The sequence below is a fragment of the Phoxinus phoxinus genome (assembly GCF_949152265.1).
Source record: "Phoxinus phoxinus genome assembly, chromosome: 7".
NCBI classification, from domain to species: Eukaryota; Metazoa; Chordata; class Actinopteri; order Cypriniformes; family Leuciscidae; genus Phoxinus; species Phoxinus phoxinus.
The window spans coordinates 8,343,992-8,366,830 of record NC_136882.1 but is presented as its reverse complement, the minus strand read 5'-3'; the positions used below and the strand labels follow the sequence as shown (position 1 = coordinate 8,366,830).

Genomic DNA, 22,839 nt, shown 5'->3' with positions numbered 1-22,839 from the left:
TATATATATATATCAGCTTGGGTGTAGAATTCTCTAAACTATTTTATTTTTTTATTTTTTCCTAATGCTATTTCACATGCATTGACGTATTAACAGCTGGCTAAATTTACTGATTTTCTTCAAGCATGACATCCAAAAATCAAAATATTGTTGAGGCACAGTGATTTGTGTGAAAGTTAATCTTGATGTGAGATGTGAGATGAGCCACAGATCCGTGAGTACAGTTTGTGAAACTGTGGGAGCAGATTGCAAAAGCTAAATTTATGAATTTGTGGGTACAGATTGAAAAACCAAAGGTACGTTTTACCAGAGGTGTAAAGTCCAAGTTCAGAAAGTAAAAGTCCTCCTCAGTATTTTGTTCCAATCACCTAGATTTGCTATTTACCACAGTTTTTCAGCCAGGAGATGGAACTAATTAGTGAAATCAGCTGGCTGAGTTCATGGGTGGAATAAACATATGGCAGGACTTTTACTTTCTGACACCTGGACTTTACAGCTCTGCGTTATACAGAGTGCACAGATTAAAATTAATCGGTATGGCTTATTAATCCATGGCTGTGATTTGTTAAACACAATTTAAGAATCTGTGAGTACTTTTTTGAGCGGATGAATTGCAAAACTCTGGCCACGGATTTGTGGGTCTTTTTTTTCTCCTACATGTGATTTCCCAGGCTCCTTACCTTTAGGCGTTCCATAAACATACCCAGAAATGCTGTTTTAGTTGGAAGCTCACTAGACATGCTCTGTTGTGAGTGTCATGTATGTAAGGTTTCATGTTCTCTCTGGGTCGTTTACAGGAGGTCGTGATAAGAGAGGTGGCCCCATCCTGACCTTTCCCGCTAGGAGTAACCATGACCGAATAAAACATGAGGAACTGAGACGACTTGTAACATACCTGTCAACTGTGCCCAGGTAAGCTTTATATTAATGTGTAGATTAACATCTCAGAATAAACTAACTGTAGAGCAGACATGAGCATTATGGATGGTAATGTGTCTTTTTATCTTGTATAAACAGATCTCTGCTTTACCCCCCGGGCTGTTTTCAAGCAGACTATGGCGTTATTTTCCTGTCAAATGTCGAGAGCGCATTATTGTAGCGCGAAAGCACATTAATATAATGCGCGAGCGCGAATCTCTCTGCTCGCGCACGAAATATGATGCGCGAACGCGAATCTCTCTGCTCGCGCGCGGAATATAATGTACCGAGCGCGAATCCCGCGCGCGCGCTCTCAGATACACGCTGCTCTTGTAAGAATGATCTCTGGGCTCGCTCAGAGAATATGCCTGCACTTAAAACCTGTTCAGTGCCATCGCGAATCTCTCCTCTTCGCTTAAAGTAAGCGTGTATGTGCTTAGACTGTGACCCGTGCGTTCGCGCATGCCTAAGTACTCTTCTCTTCCATTTCTTTCTCTTTGCTCTTGGCATAAACGCTGTCAAAACGGCAACAACTAATCATAAATAGGCTTCAACGGCTGACCAATGAAAACGCGACATCGTACATGGAATCTTATTGGTTGATATTGAACCGCACATGGAATAAGTTCAATCAAGACAAGCCGAGATGGATCCGCCGAATCGACGAGTTTTATTTGTTTTAATGTTAAATATGTCAAATGTATCTTAGAAATGTCTGGGAAGAGGGCGATTGGATTATTTTACATATAAATGACCTAGACTGTCAACCACATTGTTCACACTACAGGTGCCATGCCCATTGAAAGTGAGATTTTTGAGCCAAATAGATTTGAAAGCCGATTCCAAAAGGCAAATATAATATTTTACGTCTGATAATTAACACATTGTCTCGTGCAATCACACCAGTTATTAACCATTAAGTACGTAGCGAGATCAACTGCTAAATTCAAATCTGAACAAATATTTGGGGGGAATCTAAGATAAGACTCTAAAGGTATTTGAAGATACCTTTTCAAAACGTGTTCCCCGAACTATACCTTATTGTTGCTTAAAGGGAAAAATTAAAATTAAACCCAAAATTAAAATTATTAAAGTCATAATTTACTCCCACTCAAGTAGTTTCAAACCAGTATGAATTTCTTTGATCTGTTGAACACAAAGGAATATATTTATACATATAAGAATGTAAGTAGCCTAACTAACGTAAGTAGCCTACCCCACCACCACGTAGCTACTACTAGTAGAATAGAAAAAAATAGATATGTGTATGAAATATGACAAGAGTTGAGCGCCTTTGTCTCTGGTTCAGTGCAAAAGCACATTTGAATTTAGCAGTGAATCTTTGCATAATTTATTCTTTGCCATAATCCTAATTGAACACTGGGTGTGTTAGCCTACAGCTTCAGAATTATATTCGTATATAGCCTATCACAGTGATAAGGTATCCTATAGCTAAGAGTGGTCCAGACCAACCTTACTAACGAATGTTAGTAAAATGTTATAAAGTTATACTTAAATAAGAACGTTTCGGGAAACACGTATTAACGTTAGATATAGCTTTAGTTTAAGGTATAATTTAAAGAAGGTTTCGGGAAATCCAGCCCTGTAACATTTCCTTTCAGATAACTTTAGAGTCTGGAGTACCAATTTTTACAAAACATATTGTGCAGATAGACAGTCTAGGTCATTCATTTATATGTAAAATAATCCAATCGCCCTCTTCCCAGACATTTCTAAGATACATTTGACATATTTAACATTAAAACAAATAAAACTCGTCGATTCGGCGGATCCATCTCGGCTTGTCTTGATTGAACTTATTCCATGTGCGGTTCAATATCAACCAATAAGATTCCATGTACGATGTCGCATTTTCATTGGTCAGCCGTTGAAGCCTATTTATGATTAGTTGTTGCCGTTTTGACAGCGTTTATGCCAAGAGCAAAGAGAAAGAAATGGAAGAGAAGAGTACTTAGGCATGCGCGAACGCACGGGTCACAGTCTAAGCACATACACGCTTACTTTAAGCGAAGAGGAGAGATTCGCGATGGCACTGAACAGGTTTTAAGTGCAGGCATATTCTCTGAGCGAGCCCAGAGATCATTCTTACAAGAGCAGCGTGTATCTGAGAGCGCGCGCGCGGGATTCGCGCTCGGTACATTATATTCCGCGCGCGAGCAGAGAGATTCGCGCTCGCGCATCATATTTCGTGCGCGAGTAGAGAGATTCGCGCTCGCGCATTATATTAATGTACTTTCGCGCTACAATAATGCGCTCTCGACATTTGACAGGAAAATAACGCCATAGCAGACAGCCTCAGTACTAGAGTTATAAGAAATAATTTACTGTTGCTCAAGCACTAGAGCATGTGTAATGGAGCAGCTGGCCTGGTAAAGTGGCTGACTGACGCTAGATGCTGCGGTCTAGCTGGCCCGCGTCCCATGCCGGAAACACCGGTTCAAATCCTGCTCGGAGTGGTACAAATAGGGGTTATTGGTGCCGTGACCCATATTGAAGTGAGCTTTAGAGGGGTGAGTGTAATGTAAGCCAGCTAACAAGAGCTGTGCATGTAAACCTCACTCATCTTGGTCTTAAGAGGCGCACAAGTGACTTTAGCGTCCTTGCCAGCGTGCCCACCTCCTAAGCCAGAAACACTAGTTCGAATCCTGTTGGGAGTGGGTCTAATAGGGCTGGTTGCTTTGGTGCCGTGACCCGGATGTGAGTGAGCTTTAGAGGGTAATGGAGGCCAGGTAGTAAGAGCTGTCCGAGTAAACCTCAAGAGGTACGCAATAGGCAGTGGTCTTTAGCATCCTTGTTAGCATATCTCATGACGAAAATGCCGCTTGGAGCGGTGCCAGTAGAACCGGAGGGGTGCTAGCACTTTTTATTATTTTTATTTTTTTTATAAAATGTATAATTTATTATTTTAAGAGTTTTGAAGCGATGTGTGTGTGTGTCTATGTGTGTCCCGGTGGGGGACTTAAACCTGAATGCACACAGACTCATGGGGACTCTGGAGTGTGTCTGTGGAGCGGGGACCTAAATTGAGGTCCCCATGGGTACACAAGCTTATAAATCATACAAAGTGATTTTTTGGGAAAATTTAAAAATGCAGAAAGTTTTATGTGATGGACACCAGCCCTAAACACACACAAACACACACACACACACACACACACACACACACACACACACACACACGCACACACACACACACACACACACACACACACACACACACGCGCACACTTGTGTTTCAGGGCTGGTGTTATGAATACAGCTGACCTGACTGGGCCACTGATCAATGCTGTCATTGCCCTCAGATGTCAGCATCAAAGTCTGTGAGCTAAGCTGTGAACAAAGATGGACTTAATACAAGTTTAATTAGGATAAAGAGAGAAAGAAACTGCAAAAAGAAAAAGGAAGTGATGGAGACCCCTGTCTCTTTAAGCTTTTCCCACAAGCCATGATTCATCATCAGAGCTCATAGTGTTTTGATGTGTCGGTGCCCACAGGCATCTGAGCTTCTGTCCCCTTCAGCTGCTCTTTAATGCAAAACAGCTTTAAACTTCATGCAGATGAAATGAAAAGTGCAATGCTGGTTCACTGAGAGGTATCAGTTACCCTGTTTCATGATGTGATGTGGTTAAGTCTCTGAAATGTGTGTGTTTAGTAGAGGAGGGTCTGAATGAAAGCGTTGTTCCTCCACGCTTTGCATTAACTGGGCTTTCCATTTTGTCAACCAAAAGATATCCTCGTTAGCAAGAAGAACAAGTCATCCACATCCATTATGGATGTATAAATATCACACTAGACACAGAACCCGGCCCAGTTCGATTTCCACTCGGGAGCAGTGCTTGCATCATCAGTGTCGGATCAGTGTAAAGCAGTGCAGGCTGCTGGTTTGGTGAAGAGGGGAAATCAATGTTATTGAGTCAGCGTGCAAACCTCCCTTCAGGCTGTGATTCATGCCCTGTGCTTCCTGCTCTGGCACATTATATAGTGTTTGGGACACGCTCTTTTGAATCTTGTCTGCGCTCGTGTTCACAATAAAATTAGTATTCTATCATCATTTACTCACTCTCGTGTCATTCCAAACCTGTATGACTTAACTTTCTTCTGTGGAGTACAAAAGGAAATGTTTTGAAGAGTCTGGCTCTATATCAAATATTTTCCCACTATATAATAGGTGAAAATAGTATGCCAGCAGAGTCGAATTGTATTCGTACATAGTATTCGAAAAACAGTAGGCGAAAAATTCATGCATGACCTACTACTTCCGGCAAGAATCTGAAGTGTACATTCGATGGACACTTTACTGTCCCATGAGGCCACTGGAAAGGAATTGTGAATGGCGGTGAAGTGACGCAACTGATGCTAGTAGGTCATATGACAGTGACAACATGGTGGATGTAGTACGTCTGGATTACATTTATACTACATACGTTCATACTGTATATAGAAAATACTTTTTTAACGGTTGTGAAGTACGTTTCAAACCAAATATAGTACCTACTATACAGTATGTGGTTTCGGATGCAGTGATGTAAAATATTTGAAAAATAACCCCAAAAATTGAATGAATAAATTTATTTTTTAAATAGTATCTATTGGCAGAAGTAACCGTTTTTGGCATGTTCGAACCGCAGTAACTGGGAATGATTCTAAGAACTCCTTTTGGTAGAACTAATTTAGCTCCTACTTCAGAGTAGGGTCTAAACTAGCACTATACGAACTATCCGTGACGTTAGTGTACGCCAGTGATGCGCGGGTCAATGTATAAACAACCCGCACCCGACCAACGTTTTCAACTAACCCGCCCGCAACTCAGACCTCAAAAAAATAAAAATAAAAAATTGGTACCCGAGCCGCTTGATCTGCAGTCTGCGCAAGCGCCGTAATGCTCCGGAAGTGGTCTCCCGGATCAGTTCGCACGAGCAGCTTACGTACATTTATTTTTTTTACATCGGTTTAACCCTCAGGGGTCTGAGGTGTTTTCTGGGTCCTGGAGGTGTTCTGACATGCTCTAACATTTGTGCTTATTTCTGTTACTTGTGACATTTTCATGACTAAAGTATTATTACACTGCATTCAGCACAAACTCTGCTACAATAATATGTCAGCAGCATGTATGTAAAAGTTTGTAGTTTTGAGATAATAACATTTATGCGTGGTTTGTGAAAATGACCAAAAAAAAAGTCACTGAAATAATGTCATGAAAGACAAACTAATTATTTTGTCGCAAGGCTTTTGAAAATTGTATCACGTAGCCTAGAATATTTGCTCCAAAACTATGTGAAAATCATCCTGAATACTCATTCAGATAAGACAATATATTGATTTAAAATTTGTATGACATGTTTTGTGTAAGAAAGCTTTATGCGAGGAGGCGTTAACCACCATGAATATTGAGTGTTTCACACCTGAGAGAGACAAAGAGCCTCCCATAATGGCCCTATTAGGAGCTCTCAGGCACTATCATTACATTACCTTGCACAAAGAATGAGGAGATTTAAAAAAAAAATGGCTTTTTGATTGTTTGAATTTATTTACAACACAACATCATCCAAAGATACACAACACATGGCAAAAAGCACATTATTTAACACACTGAACTAAAGACAGAGACTTAACCAGTCACACACCTTTCCTTTCCTGAAACATAGTGCATACCTGTCATTTCCAAGGTGTTTGATTTTTCACTTTACCTCCTCATGCTCATGTTGAAGTCAGCAGGACGGGTAGCTACCTAAAAAATATATATATATATAAAAAAGCTGTGAGCATGCTGATATCAAGAAGAAACCAGGGCTGCATGATTGTGGGAATACATTTTAGATTTCTGGTGAAAATTCCTTTTTAAAATTTACAAAATACACACACACACACATATATATATATATATATATATATATATATATATATATATATATATATATATATATATATATATATATATACATATATATATATTTGTTGTGCCTTGTAGGCATATACCTGCACTGCAAAAAATGATTTTCTTACTTAGTATTTTTGTTTTGTTTCCAGTCCAAATATCTAAAAATTATTAAATCAAGAAGCATTTACTACTAGTAAAATGACATAAGAAATTCTATTTTGTTTTAAGATAAAAATAAAGTAATTTAAGTAATTTTTGCTTAAAACGAGCAAAATTATCTGCCAATGGGGTAAGCAAAAAAATCTGAATTCGAATAGAAAACAAGAAAAAAAATCTTAATTCAAATGGAAACCAAGAATTTTTTGCTTACCCCATTGGCAGATAATTTTGCTCGTTTTAACAGTAAGGGCTAGCGCAAAATGCGGCATCGGCATCTCGAAGCGGCACTTCCGGTGGCATCTCCAGCGGCCATCAGTGAGCGGCATCTCCAGCGGCCTTCAGTGCAGCGGCATCTCCAGCGGCCATGAGTGAGCGGCATCTCCAGCGGCCATCAGTGAGCGGCATCTCCAGCGGCCATGAGTGAGCGGCATCTCCAGCGGCCATCAGTGAGCGGCATCTCCAGCGGCCATCAGTGAGCGGCATCTCCAGCGGCCATGAGTGAGCGGCATCTCCAGCGGCCATCAGTGAGCGGCATCTCCAGCGGCCATGAGTGAGCGGCATCTCCAGCGGCCATCAGTGCAGCGGCATCTCCAGCGGCCATCAGTGAGCGGCATCTCCAGCGGCCATCAGTGAGCGGCATCTCCAGCGGCCATCAGTGAGCGGCATCTCCAGCGGCCATCAGTGAGCGGCATCTCCAGCGGCCAGGACTTTCCGGTGCAGCGAAATATATGCATAGATATATGCATAGAAAAATATTTTCTATTTTATTAACTGCATTTTAACTAAATAACATTATGTAGCTACCACAGAGTAGCATATAGCTTATATCATGTGTGCATATCCTTTGTAAATCAAGTTTTGAGCTTCTGATTCTCCATTAACGTTAGCCTCAGAGAAAGCTGCGTAGCCTATTGATACAGGCTATGTAACGTTATAAGTTTCCAGCAAGAAGTGTCACTTTAATGTTTCAGAAAATGCTGTTTATTAAATATGAATAAATGGTTATTCCGTTAATACAGAAATGCGTTCAGTTAATACAGAAATTAGTTTCAAATAAGCTGTAGGCCTACAAAGCTGAAATTGCGGCGGCATCTCCAACAGCCAATAGACTTTGTCCAGCTGTGGCTGCTGCCAAAGTGATACCACTTTCTGATTAATTAGTTATGTTTCTGCGAAGAGGAAATTATTACATCCATTTTTTTCATAAAAACTATAGGCTAACTGAACATATAGGCTATTCATGTGAAAAATTATAATTAGCCTAGCCTACTCATTTTAAAGGTTTTTGCATAGAGACCTGTAGCTAATGAATTAGAAACACACCAAAATATAGCCTAATTGCAATTTTATTTAACATTTGTTATTCTTCAAATTAAATCGTCTTTACAAACATAGGCTATATGAGCTAGATTCAACTAATCAATATACTATTGTTATTATTATTATTAATAATAATATTATAAATATTAACAATATTAGTAGTAGCCTACTAACATTTATTAAAAACATGTTGTACTTGTAGGCCTACTGTAGCCTACAACTGAACAACATATGTTTTTAATACATATGTGTCTTTTATATTATAATTAATAAGGGATATGCTATTTAATAATTATGTTGGCCTATTATAAATAATCAGAAAACTTGCAATCTCTTATTTTTTTTATCATGTTAAAATCATAACATGATTGTTCCCCCCCCACCCCCACCCCCATTACAGTTACTGCACTTGCCGCCCAGAACACAAGAGAATCCCAATCAAGTGAATTGGGATTTGTGGAAACTGAAATGGAAGCACACATCTTACCTAATTCAGACTAAAACACATCTATTTAGCCTCACATACTGACTTTATTTGTAGTTCATACTGTTTTAATACCCTGTATTTTCTTTCTCATTTTTAGGAAAATCCGTTAATTACCATTGTTTATTTCTATACCAAATGTCATAGGCTACACTTGCAATAAAGCTAAAAATATAAACAACTACATCATTATGTTGATATCCTTTTTACAATAAAACTTACGACAAACATGTCTTCTAATATCGTCAGTTGTTGCGTACCGAGCTGCATCGAACACATTTGTAAATTACTTTACTTGAACCTATTGTGCGAGTTCACTTTAATACCGCGTGCTTTATATATGTTGCTGCTGATTGGACTGCAGTTCTGACACACCCACCAAACAAGAGAAAACATATCTCGGCGCTCGCGCAGACACGCACCGTTTTGAACTTGAACATGCCCCTGTAGAGGGCTGCAACTTCACTTTTTAAAGGACAATATCCTGGCCGGACTACTGTTGTCAGTGATATAAGTATTTGAAATGAACATGATTTCTTAATGTCAAGTGACATATCAGGGCCATTTTATGATTAATTGATACATTTCTTATAGGCTTACAGCGCATTTAACTCAAAACTAATCGCTTGTAAATTACTTGTAACGGAATTCACAAAACATACATAAAATTGTTAGCATAGGCCTATCACTTGATAATCATTTAAGAATGTATTGTAAAAAACTAAATAGGCTATTATTAAATCAAAATATATGTCCAGCGGCATCCGCTGGAGATGCCGCTCACTCATGGCCGCTGGAGATGCCGCTCACTGATGGCCGCTGGAGATGCCGCTCACTGATGGCCGCTGGAGATGCCGCTCACTGATGGCCGCTGGAGATGCCGCTCACTGATGGCCGCTGGAGATGCCGCTGCACTGATGGCCGCTGGAGATGCCGCTGCACTGATGGCCGCTGGAGATGCCACCGGAAGTGCCGCTTCGAGATGCCGATGCCGCATTTTGCGCTTGCTCTTTCTCCGTTTTAAGCAAAAATTACTTAAATTACTTTCTTTTTATCTTAAAACAAAATAGAATTTCTTATGTCATTTTACTTCTCTAGTAAACACTTCTTGGTTTAAGAATTTTTAGATATTTGGACTGGAAACAAAACAAAAATACTAACTAAGAAAGTATTTTTTGCAGCAGGGCTGAATCAAATAATAAGAACAGTATAGCAGGCATAGTTAAAAAGGAACACTTCAGTAACACTACACTAGAGAAAAACATATTGATTATCATATGTTACTTCAAATGTTTACATCGATATGACGTTATGAAATGAGATTGGAGTAAAATCATGGTTTGCTTTTCAAACGCACGTCGCGCGACTGCGTTTTCAAACTCTCACAGCGCGTGCAGGGGACATTCACTGAAGCATCGAGCAACAGTTCAATGGCAATATGAAGTTTATGCAACAATAACACTAACTAATATAATTCAGGATTATTTCTTACCTTAAAATCGTTCTTGTCTTCAAATCGCGATCTTCTTCTTCAGATGTAAACCCAATAATCTCACAGCATGTCTTCCAAACTCGACGACTGAAGAGGACTGATAAAGTTTGCCGCTTTGTTGTTGAGGTAATGGGGGCGTTCGCGCGACACATGGACGATTTGCATCTCTATATGTTTTGCGCGTGTGGGTGTGGTCACATTAAAACTAATGAGGAAGGGTTAGAGAAACTGAATATCTTGTTGGTTTTATACAAATTACTTAAACAGAGAATATTTGTTTTCGTTTTGAATCAGATAATTTAAAACTACACACTTAAATGATTATAAATATATAGAGCTCACAAATGTGTGACAAGTATTCGCTGAGTTTTTTAAATGTTTAGAGAACGTGCTCAAGAAAAAAAAGTTCACGAGACGGAGAGGCAGAAAGCACACCCTGTTTAATTTCTTTATTTTACAAAAGCACAACGTTTTGTTTTGATTGTAAGTGGACACATACAAAAGTAGACATCTCACAGATTCTTTTTTCATTTTTATTAAGTCTGTATGACCACAAATGACGGAGTATTTTAAGTTTATTCAGCTGCTATGTGAAAAAAAACGCGCAAATCACGCCGGCGTGATTGCCGACCCCAGGGGGTTAAACATCCCGGATAAGCGCAAACTAGTACCATTTCTATTAGCCGTCCTACCTACAATCTCTGTTCTGTGCATAGGTTCTGGTGTAAACAATGAGTGACGTACACGCGCGAGAGATCACTTCCGGAGCCTTCCGGCGCTCTGCGGCGCTTGAGCAGACTAAGTAAACAGATCACTTGGACGTGGTTGTGTAAAAGAGATAAAAACGATATAAATACTGTTCTGTTTTATCACACAAAACGCTTGTTTCGTGTCTTAGGCCATCAATGTGCACTTACGATGGGGAATTTTTTTATTTGGACTTTTCTCTGCATGCTATTAGAGACATCTCTGCATGCTTTTGGAGACAGTACCTATATACCTGCATTATATGACTGACAGACAAGAATGGTTTGACCTAAAAATATCAAAATTGAAACTACTGCGGAGACAAAGACACCTACATCTTGGATGCACTTCAGGTAAGCTAAAACATACCAAAATTTTATTTCAAAGTGAACTATACCTTTAATGTGCAAGGTCACTCACTGTCCAGGACCGCGATTGTTATTCGCAAAAGTTAATTTTAACGGACGGAACCAGATTGGCTGACCAGTACGCAATGGATGGACGATCTGACAGGATTAACGTTATCTCCGGATTTAGTGGCCTAACTTCTACACCTACCCGATAGAGAAACTGAGAAACTGAAACTAAATAAATCTGTAGATGCCTATGTGCTGAAGTCTATGTACAAGACTTGTGTGGTACGATCCGCAGTTCTGCCTAGCCAGCGCCATGGCCAGAATACGACAATGTAAAGAGTGACATTTCACATTTTAAGGATGTGCATTAGAAAACATTAGGCAATAAAAATTTTAATTGGAGCCTGTGCTCCATCGATTCTTGTACCCAACAACACAACAAGATGACATTTAATAATAATAATAATAATTTAAGATCCTTATTATGTAGCCGAATCTGTGCTGGTTTGTATTGGCCGCCTCCAGTTTTCCCTTTGTTTTGCCTCCAGCTAGCGCCGTGACGTAACTGTGACGTCGGCTCGAAATTAGTCTATCAGTTCTTGGGGAACCACCCTGGTGGCTAGTTCCTAGAACTACCTGGTGCGAACGCCTCTTTTTTAATTCGTGGACACGTTTTATTAATTAATTTTGTAATTTTAGGTCAATATTGGCCATGTTGTACTAATTTGTTCTTTCTTTTAATTTAGTTTTTTTTTTTTTTACGGGAACAAAGTCATGGGAACGAATTCTTAATTCGTGGGTATTATTTATTGATGCCTCTCTTAACCAGCATTCTTCTTGCATTGTTCTTACAGCATATCTTTTTACCACAGCAGCAACAACAACAGTAATAGGTAGACAATTATCTCTATCAAGTGTTTTTGTGATAAATAAAACAAATGATAATTAGGTCTGAGATGGCATTTGATGAATGTGCAAGTTCTTTGTTTTTCTTAAATTAGATTGTGTGGGATGAAGACTCAAGGCTGTGTTGAGTGTTTATGGCCAGCTATTGAATTACTCAACACAAAGTCGACAGGGTGGCTTTGGCAATAGTTCGTCCCATCGCAGGAGTAAAGTGTTAGAATTTGCGGCTGTTGTTTTTGACAAGTTTCCCACTCAGACCTTAGACTGTCAGGAAACGAGAGAAGCTTATATGTGCCAGTATGCGGATCCAAATCATACAGCGTTTGTGCTTTCTGTCATCTGTATTTCCCTCTTTGAGGAGTACGGAAGTCTGTTTTGTTAATTTTACCATCACTGAATCACTGGAGGGTTATTTTTATCTTCCAATCTCTGCGCGCTACCTCAAAAGCATGAGCCAGAAATAGAAGCTGTGCTGTTTCCGCTTAACGTGATGAGAACAATCATCCAGGAACTCTTTAAAAGGGCCCTAAACAAATGACCCGGTTCTGTTCCAAGCTGATATTTGGTAGAAGAGATTCTGAGTGATATAATTTATATGGAAATTCAAGAACCAAAGTGCCTTAAATGCAATAATGAGGCAAAATGTGTAGCACGTTCTGGTCTGAAGGACACACACTCCCCTCTCTCTCTCTCTCTCTCTCTCTCTCTCTCTCTCTCTCTCTCTCTCTCTCTCTCTCTCTCTCTCTCTCTCTCTCTTTGTCCTTTTCTCTGGGTCAAGTGACTCATTTAATATGAGTCAGATAGGAATACTCATCAAAAGTGGTCCACACTCAAAGTATATTGTACTGTATAAGAAATGCAGGTAACGCTTTAGATTACAGCCCGGAAAGTACTGCGTAATTACAATGAAATTACAGTGTAACTTTTGGTAATTACAGTGTACCTATAAAGTACTTATGTGTAAGTATAGGGGAACAATATGTAAAGTCTTGGGAATAAAGGGGTAACAACCAGGAAAATACTGCGTAATTAAAACTAAATTACAGTGTAACTTTCGGTAATTACAGTGTACCTATAAAGTACGTACGTGTAATTATATAGGGGAACAATGTAAAGTTTTGGAATAAAGGGGTAACAACCAGGAAAAAAAAAAATTATTTAGGCAAATTATTTATACTGTAAGTATTTTAGAACTACGGGGTACTTATACTATAATACAATCTTACTTTTGGGAGCAATTTAGCGAGTAGGCTACATACACCTTTTTGTAATAATAGTGTATACAAATACATAAAGGCTTTTTTCAAATTACGGGGTAGCCTATATATCAGTGCATTTATAAAGTAGGCTAATTTGTTTTTATTGCAAAGGTGCACTGATTAAGTTGTTTCAAGGCAAGTAAAACTACAACTTTTTTTTTTTTTAAATGCTGGGGAAATATACTCTTGTTTCTTGTAGTTACAGGGTAAGTATGACATTGCGGGCCGTAAATTAAAGTGGTGCTTCTTACCCTCTTGTTTCTTGTAGTTACAGGGTAAGTATGACATTGCGGGCCGTAAATTAAAGTGGTGCTTCTTACCCTCTTGTTTCATGTAGTTACAGGGTAAGTACAATAAAAACACATGTAAACACACAATCTGATATCACTTGGAAAACTTTATTTGAAAAACAACTTATTTCAAAAAAGGACTTTATTCCTTTTTTAAAATCAACTTTTCATTTCAAATACTAAAGTCCTGACAGAAAGTAGGCTATACATTTTTGCATGGCTTCCTACTTCCTCCTCCTCCTCTTGTTCCTCTTCTTCTTTTTCTATCATTCCACTGATTAGCCTAATCTTAAGAATGAGTCTTTTGCTATTCTGTATTAAAAGAAAATACAGTACACCCAGAAATGTTCTCGTAATTTACTCATCTTTTCGCTACCGACCAACTGTCACCAGCGTCCAGCGAGTGCATGAGAGTCGGCTTGGCTTCGTGTTAGGTAAAGCTTCACGCGTTCATTACGTTCTCGCGGGAGTTAGATGTGAAACTCGCGCGAGAACTGCCATCTCTGTTCTTCTGTATTGTTTGTTTTTCATTATTATTATGTGTTATTGTTTGTATTTTGTTGTGAGCATTAATAAAAAATAAAAAAATCGACATTCGGTTTCTCGGCGCGCTTACGTCACGCGTGTCAAGCGTGAACTCAACCCTCTCATGCACGCACAAGTGACAGTTGGTCGGAACGGAAGCGATAGTCTTTAAAATGTTTAAATATTTGGTATTTTTCTTACAAACACTTATCGTCTCACTTCAGAAGACATTGATTCATCCATTGGGGTCGTATGGATTACTTTAGTTATTGCTGTATGTGCTGTTTGATGTCAACTTTTAGGAACACATGGGTTTGCATTATGCATTCACAGAGATTATATATTTTTCTAAAAAAAAAATTTGTGTTAATCTGAAGAAGGAAATTCATATACATCTCGGATGACATGAGGGTAAAAGATGAGTAAATGGTGAGGACATTTCTGTACTGTATTTTCTTTTAACACATAATACAGAATAGCAAGAGACATGGGATTCCTTCTTAAGATTTATCAGTGGAAAGAAAGAAGAAGAGGAACAAGAGGAGGAGGAAACCAAGCAAGAGAAAGTGTTGTAAATCCGTTTTAAAATAAGTTGTTTTTCAAATAAAGTTTTCCAAGTGATATCAGATTGTGTGTTTACATGTGTTTTTATTGTACTTACCCTGTAACTACAAGAAACAAGAGGGTAAGAAGCACCACTTTAATTTACGGCCCGCAATGTCATACTTACCCTGTAACTACATGAAACAAGAGTATATTTCCCCAGCATTTAAAAAAAAAAAAAAAGTTGCAATAGTTTTACTTGCTTTGAAACAACTTAATCAGTGCACCTTTGCAATAAAAACAAATTAGCCTACTTTATAAATGCACTGATATATAGGCTACCCCGTAATTTGAAAAAAGCCTTGTATTTGTATACACTATTATTACAAAAAGGTGCAGTGTATGTAGCCTACTCGCTAAATTGCTCCCAAAAGTAAGATTGTATTATAGTATAAGTACCCCGTAGTTCTAAAATACTTAATAATTTGCCTAAATAATTTTTTTTTTCTTCTGGTTGTTACCCCTTTATTCCAAAACTTTAAATTGTTTCCCTATATACTTACACGTACGTACTTTATAGGTACACTGTAATTACCGAAAGTTACATTGTAATTTAGTTTTAATTACGCAGTATTTTCCTGGTTGTTACCCCTTTATTCCCAAGACTTTACATATTGTTCCCCTATACTTACACATAAGTACTTTATAGGTACACTGTAATTACCGAAAGTTACACTGTAATTTCATTGTAATTACGCAGTACTTTCCGGGCTGTAATCTAAAGCGTTACCGAAATGCATAAGACGAAATTGAGCATTTGAAAAAAATATATATTTTCAACAAGTTGTCATGATCATTTGATGAGTTCCACAGATTATGTGTGAAAGGTACAGTACCAGATGTATATGTTCCCTTACACCTTAAACCGACCCATACCACCAAACCTGTCCTAACCTTAACCGTATCCCAACTCAATAGAAACAAAAGTGTTTTTCAATACAACATGAACAAAATAAGTGCATTGTACCTAAGAAGATGTGAGTATATTTCAATGAATCATTTGAACTAATTTACGTTTTGTATATTTTATTGGTAATACACTTTATAATAAGTATACAATGATAAAGTACCTAGAAATAAATTGCAAACTATTTGTTTATAGTAAATTCATTGTTCACATATTGTAGTCTCTACATTGTTATTATATATTAATAGGCTATATACAAATAGTGAGTTCTTCATTCATCGTCACTGTAATTAACCAAATTATAATTGTTTAATTAGCTCATATGTAAATAGTTAGAAAATGTTGTTATGCTTTGTTAACAACTTATTAACTCTAATTTTCCGTAAGTACGTATTTTTACTTATTATAAATTGTTACAATTTTATTTTATTAAATATATAGATTACAGAGATTTAAATTTAGGTAAGAATAACACAACTGGTTTGAACTAGTCTGCAACTGTTGGGTAGCTGACTATTTTTTTGTCAAATAAATTTGACATGTCTTCAGTAAGCACTCAAAGAACAATGAAAATGAAATGAACGATTTCAAACAGTATTGTTATTATTATATGTATTAGTCTACTAAACTAATAATTACTTATTAATGGTTGCAGTCCTTCTGGTATGTTTCTATAAATCTCTCCTTCTCTGTCTGTTTCAGTGAGGACGTGTGTAAGAGAGGTTTCACTGTGATTATCGATATGCGCGGCTCTAAGTGGGAACTGATAAAGCCGTTGCTGAAGACCCTGCAGGAAGCGTTTCCAGCTGAGATCTGCGTCGCTCTCATCATCAAACCAGACAACTTCTGGCAGAAACAGAAGACCAACTTTGGCAGTGCCAAGTTCACCTTTGAGGTAAAAATGCAATTATTGAGTTGCTGTCTTCCCCCTTCCAGACTCTAAAGTGTCGTCCTCTGCTTGTCTGCAGAGTTTGCTGTATTGATTTAGCTGTTAAAATGTCAAAATGTTATAGTTAATTCATGGCTCACATCCAACAAGAAGTTGCTTTCACTCTAAACTGACATTTCTATTTCTCCCTTCTCGCTGACAGACCAGCATGGTGTCTGTGGAGGGTTTGACCAAACTAGTGGACCCGTCTCAGTTAACGGACGACTTTGAGGGATCTCTGGAATATAATCATGAGGAATGGCTTGAGCTCCGGGTCGCTCTCGAGGAGTTCCTGGCCAGTGCCGTTCACCTCCTCTCCCGCCTGGAAGATCTGCAGGAGATGTTGGCTAAGAAGGAGTTCCCGGTGGACGTGGAGGGATCTCGGAGACTCATCGACGAGCACACTCAGCTGAAGAAGAAGGTGATGAAGGCTCCAGTGGAAGAGCTGGACCACGAGGGTCAAAGACTTTTGCAGTGTATCCGCTCCAGTGATGGCTTCTCAGGGAGGAACTGTATTTCTGGAAGTGCCGACTTCCAGAGTGTGGTTCCGAAGATTGCCAGTCTGCTGGATAAACTCCACAGCACCAGACAGCACCTGCACCAGATGTGGCACCTACGAAAACTGAAGCTGGATCAGTGTTTTCAGCTCCGACTGTTTGAACACGATGCAGAGAAGGTCAGTGAGCACGGGTTTAACCTGGTGTGGATTGACAAAATTATGGCTGTTTATTGCATGTGTGTATGCGTAAGCTGGAGAAATTTGGAACATTTTATTTTTTTGGAAACAATACACTGAATACTCTTTATTACTCTATATATTGCATTGGTATGCTATTACTTCAAAGTCTTTCCAAAACTTGGTTTATTCCACTCTTTCATAAATAGATTGTAAATATGGGTAACACTTTACAATTTTAATGCATTAACATGAACTAAATATGAGAAAGCATAGACAGCATCTATTAACCTTTGTTGTTGTTAGTTAAAGGGAAAGTTCACCCAAAAATGAACAATTGTCATTAATTACTCCTCCTCATGCCATTCCAAACCCGCAAGATTTTCTTTCATCTTCGAAACACAAATGCAGTTATTTTAAATTAAATGATCACTGTCATTTAAAGGTGAACTCCGGTCAATTCTAACATTGAGCTCAATTTTTAGTAAATTTGGAGTGCTGTCAATACAGAGAACAACGACAAAAATCGGTGTTGCCTACACCGTGTTATCCTCTTTTTAAAATTTGCACCCTATTGACTTGAATTGGGCAAGTTTTAAACCTGCTTTTATTTCTCTTAACATCCTTGATGTGTCATTACAAGTGCCCAGCCATGTTGAGTGATTCCTTCAGAGTGAACACGAGTGAATCTGACTGCAGTAGATGTGAAAGATATGAATAAAAATGATGTTATATCAGCCAGCGCACAGACCTGTATTTAGTTCCTGTTTTCGGTCGAAGTCCAAAGTAGTCGATTGTCGAGTTCACGCGCATAGGTTTAGTTACTTAGATCACGCGCGTGAACTCGACAATCGACTACTTTGGACTCTGTTGTTCTCTGTATTGACAGCACTCCAAATTTACTAAAAATTGAGCTCAATGTTAAAATTGACCGGAGTTCTCCTTTAAATGACAGTCCATGCAACTATACCACTTTGACGGTTCAAAAAGTTCATAAAGCGATCATAAAACAAATTATTATGAATAGAGATAAAACCCAAATTTTCTGAAAAGACACATCGCTTATATGATGAATAGATTCAATTCAGAATTTTATGCATATTAAAATTGATCAGAGAACATAAACAGAAGCTGAAACAAACCTTCCTGACATGCGAGAACAAACCTCATTGGTTCTTGCTGAAGATCAAACGTGCTGCGTAACACGAGAAGGAACCTCATTGGTTCTTGCTGAAGCTCAAACGTGCTGCGTAACACGAGAAGGAACCTCATTGGTTCTTGCTGAAGCTCAAACGTGATGCGTAACACGAGAATGAACCTCATTGGTTCTTGCTGAAGCCCAAACGTGATGCGTAACACGAGAAGGAACCTCATTGGTTCTTGCTGAAGCTTAAACGTGCTGCGTAACACGAGAAAGAACCTCATCTATCTATCTCTCTGGCCAATAACATGGTGCGATGGCATAAGGACTTCAGACATTCGTCACTCCGGAGTTGTTCCTATAGCGGTGGCTTCCGCAGCGTTGAGTCAACCAATGAAATGTCATTGAAATTCATAGCATTTTTAACTCAATTTCCGCTCACGTATTTGAAGGCTGCTTTTGGATCATCGAGGATCACGTGATATTATGTGACTACGCATTACTTTACGGAGAGCTTACGACCTACTAGCTACATTCTGCCTTATGAACAAATATCCTTACGGCAGAATAAAGTACAGAGTTAAATACACACTAGCTAGTAGTTTTAGTACTTTACCTTCCAATAAAAGAAAGTACTTACCAATGGCTGGTGTAACCCTACACTGGCGTTTTAAAAATGTAGCACTCCCTTTGAATTAAAAAAGAATAATACGCTAACCGCAGGAAAAAAAGAAAAAAACTTTGGTGGACACACTGCTCTATTGAAGAGTTACCCAAATGGGTTTACAAAGTATATACTTGACATATAGTATACTTGGTATATTCAGTATATCATTACTTGACTTGGTAATTAGAGTACTATGTGGTGGACTTTTTTTGCCGTTTTATATTAAAGACCTATTCAAAATAGGTAAATAAATAAAAAAGGTAAGGAGCAAGTGATAAAGGCTGGTTGGAAACAGCAAAAGTCCCAATCATGATTCAGGATATAAAACCAGGAAACATATGTAGAGTGCAGAAAATGGTAAAGAGAATGGCATACAGAGTATGATATTGTGAGAATATGGAGCTCATACTTAAGAACAAAAAAAGACACAGGCCAAAACTGAGCAAACATATGCAATTTGGTGTAGATGTTGTTATTTATAAGGTCACAGATAAATTCTGATAGCTTGTAATGCAAATCAATGAGATATTTATAACAGTACATACTACTCACTTATATAAATATTGTAACTTTTTCTCCTAATAATATATCTTAGTATATATAATAAATCAGTAAAGATTTAAAAAAGACACAATCTGAAGGCCCTTTACTTGCTAAAAAGTATCAACAATCAATCAGATGACAGAAGGCTCACTCTTAGAAGAAAAGGTTCTATATAGAACCTTAAAAGGTTCTATAGGCGCTTCGTATTTGGAACCCCTAAAAGGTTCTATATACAGAACCCCTTTTAAGGGTTTTTAAGAACCAAAAGGGTTCTTTCTTGTCATTATAGAACCTTTTTAGCATAAAAGGTTATTTGGAGTTGAGTAAAGAACCCTATGGTTCTATATAGAACCCCAATGAACCCTTTTTTTCTAAGAGTGTAGAACCTTTTAGGGGTTCCAAATACGAAGCGCCTATAGAACCTTTTAAGGTTCTATATAGAACCTTTTCTTCTAAGAGTGTTGTAACAGTTAGTAGAAGTAAAGTTTGGATCATGTTGATAATTTAGAAGCCTAACGGTCCCTACACACCGGACGCGAATAGCGCGTCAGGCGCGAGTGATTTCAATGTTAAGTCAATGCAAAGACGCGTTACACGCGTTTTACGCGCGTAACGCGTCTTTGCATTGACTTAACATTGAAATCACTCGCGCCTGACGCGCTATTCGCGTCCGGTGTGAACGCACCATTAGAAATATGTTTATCAAATAAAATAAAGCAATAAGCCCCGCATGTTTTACAGTGAATTTAGAACAGCTAAGGGGCGTTGTTAGGCAAGATGTGGAGCGGAGTGTCTAAAACCCTCTTAGCTGTTCTAAATTCACTGTAAAACACGGCTTCGCCGGGCTTATTGCTTTTCTAAAACGGTTACTCCATAAAAATGTGTTTATTTTAAGATTTATTTTATTCATAAAATAAACACCAGCAACAAAAAACGTTATAACACATTTATTCCTCCGCCAAGCACTGTAGTTCCAAAGAGGTTGCCAAGCAACACATGCAGAAACAAAGAATCACAAATGGCAGTTGCGCAGTAATACTAATGTAATGCGGTCACAGGTGTATGTTTGTTGAGTAATTTACAACGGCTTCGAACGCGACTCAACCAATCAACGACTGGAACTCTCCTTTTTATAATACAGGCTTTACAGGGTTAAGATGTGACCTTACACTAACTTCACCCCACTTCATGATAACAGTGAGTTTGAGATAATTGTTCAGACACAAGTTGAGAGGGTCAGAGGGCCACTCACATCGGCCCGTCTGATACTGAGTACACATAAGTGCTTTGTTCTGATGATTTTGTTTCGTTCAGAGCGCAGGCGTTTATTTTTAGCTACTGCACACACAACCTTTCACTCACCGCGGGTGAACATGATTGAAAATCATTTGTCTGTCATTGTGCCAGGCCTCCTTGTGTCAAAAGGCCAAGAGCAAGCAGTCTTTCTGCTAATTAATACCTCTGTCCAACTTCTCTTACAACGAGCCCAGCACTATTAGATTAAACCATCCATTTAATATAATAGGAATGCAGGCAGTCAACTAGATTATCAATTATCCTGTCTCTCAGCTCTTATCTTGATTACAAGAGCAATTCATTTGCCGTTTCTAATTAAATATTTATTTAGGATAGTTATTCGGTATTGAAGGATAAATTGTTTGTCACTCAGAAAGCAGTGGAGGCCTTGGTGGTGAAACATGGACAGAATTTTAATGACGTCGGTATTTGCATATTTGTTTATTATTCATTATGTAGCATTTTCATCTGTTAATTAAAGCATGTTTATGAATTAATCAGTGCAATACATATTTATTTAAAGCTTTGATGTGTAAAACATGTACAGTCAGAACAGTATGTGATTTAGCATGGATTTCTGCATCAATTGGCCATACAATTTGATTTGATTGTCTCATTTTCGAACTCCAATTAGCTTAGAGATGTAGATACATTTGAAAAAGCATTCAGAATTTGTAAATAATCTAGTCATAAAATTTGGACTGATCTTTAAAGTGTAGAAAATATTTTTTCATGACTAATTTATACATCTAATATATATATATATATTATATATATATTGTAAATCCTAAGGGTTCACATACTTTTTTGTCTGCAAGTGTATGTAGCCTACAGTATGATGTCACAGATGGGAATGGTAAACTCTGATACTCACAAAAAGGCATTTATTGTGTAAAAAAAAAAACATTGCTTGACGAATGTCCCAGACAGTGTAAATCCTTTAAAAGCTCCTGCAACTGATATCTGTGTTTTAGCATAGCATTTTATCACCAAGTGTATTTATCTTAATTTATGACAAAACACCAATCTTCCCAGAAAACCTCTCTGATTGTACACAATCCGTCATTTTTTCTCACTAAAACACAAAACGCTGTTAATCCAGTGATGTCTCCCTATGTTAACATGCTTATATGAATGGACTTCTTATCGTCTGCTAAAACTAAACGGTTGAAATGTTTTCATTTGTCATTCTGTTATCTGTCCTGAGCCTGTCGTACGCTAGTCTGTGTGTTTGATTAATTATGTGCTGTCTGAAAATATATATATAAGATATATGTCTGTTTAATATGAAACCCCCAACCGTAGTGATGTGTAAACTTCATAAAGCAATGGTCCAGGATTACATGTATTGACTTTCTCTTGTCATCTCTCTAGATGTTTGACTGGATCAGTCACAATAAGGAGTTGTTTCTTCAGAGCCACACAGAGATCGGTGTGAGCTACCAGCATGCTGTGGAGCTACAGACTCAGCACAACCACTTCGCCATGAACTCCATGGTACGTCCTTCCATGGTGATTTTGTTTGCTTGGAGAAATAGGTGTTGTAGAAAGTCACTACTTAAAGTTCTGGGTTTTGTATTAGTTGGCGATTTCATATGAATTTGTTCAATCTAACATTTGTAGGTAGAACGTCACCTTGAAGGTTCATCCCTAAGCCCACCACTAAACACAACCCTATACAAATTCATACCAAATAGTAAAATACAGTCCTTGAGAACTATGA

The 22,839-nt window shown here is 38.2% G+C and overlaps 1 protein-coding gene across 2 annotated transcripts in view; it reads left to right on the top strand.

The window, feature by feature from the left end:
- The window catches only part of kalrna (kalirin RhoGEF kinase a), a 277,075-nt gene that overhangs the window by 89,950 nt on the left and 164,286 nt on the right, over nucleotides 1-22,839 (top strand). For both annotated transcript variants that reach the window (XM_079619850.1, XM_079619849.1), the window contains exons 3-6: nucleotides 798-912; nucleotides 16,568-16,760; nucleotides 16,957-17,469; nucleotides 22,491-22,613. In XM_079619850.1, coding sequence (XP_079475976.1) covers nucleotides 798-912; nucleotides 16,568-16,760; nucleotides 16,957-17,469; nucleotides 22,491-22,613 — 944 coding nt within the window. The remainder of the gene's footprint in view (nucleotides 1-797; nucleotides 913-16,567; nucleotides 16,761-16,956; nucleotides 17,470-22,490; nucleotides 22,614-22,839) is intronic.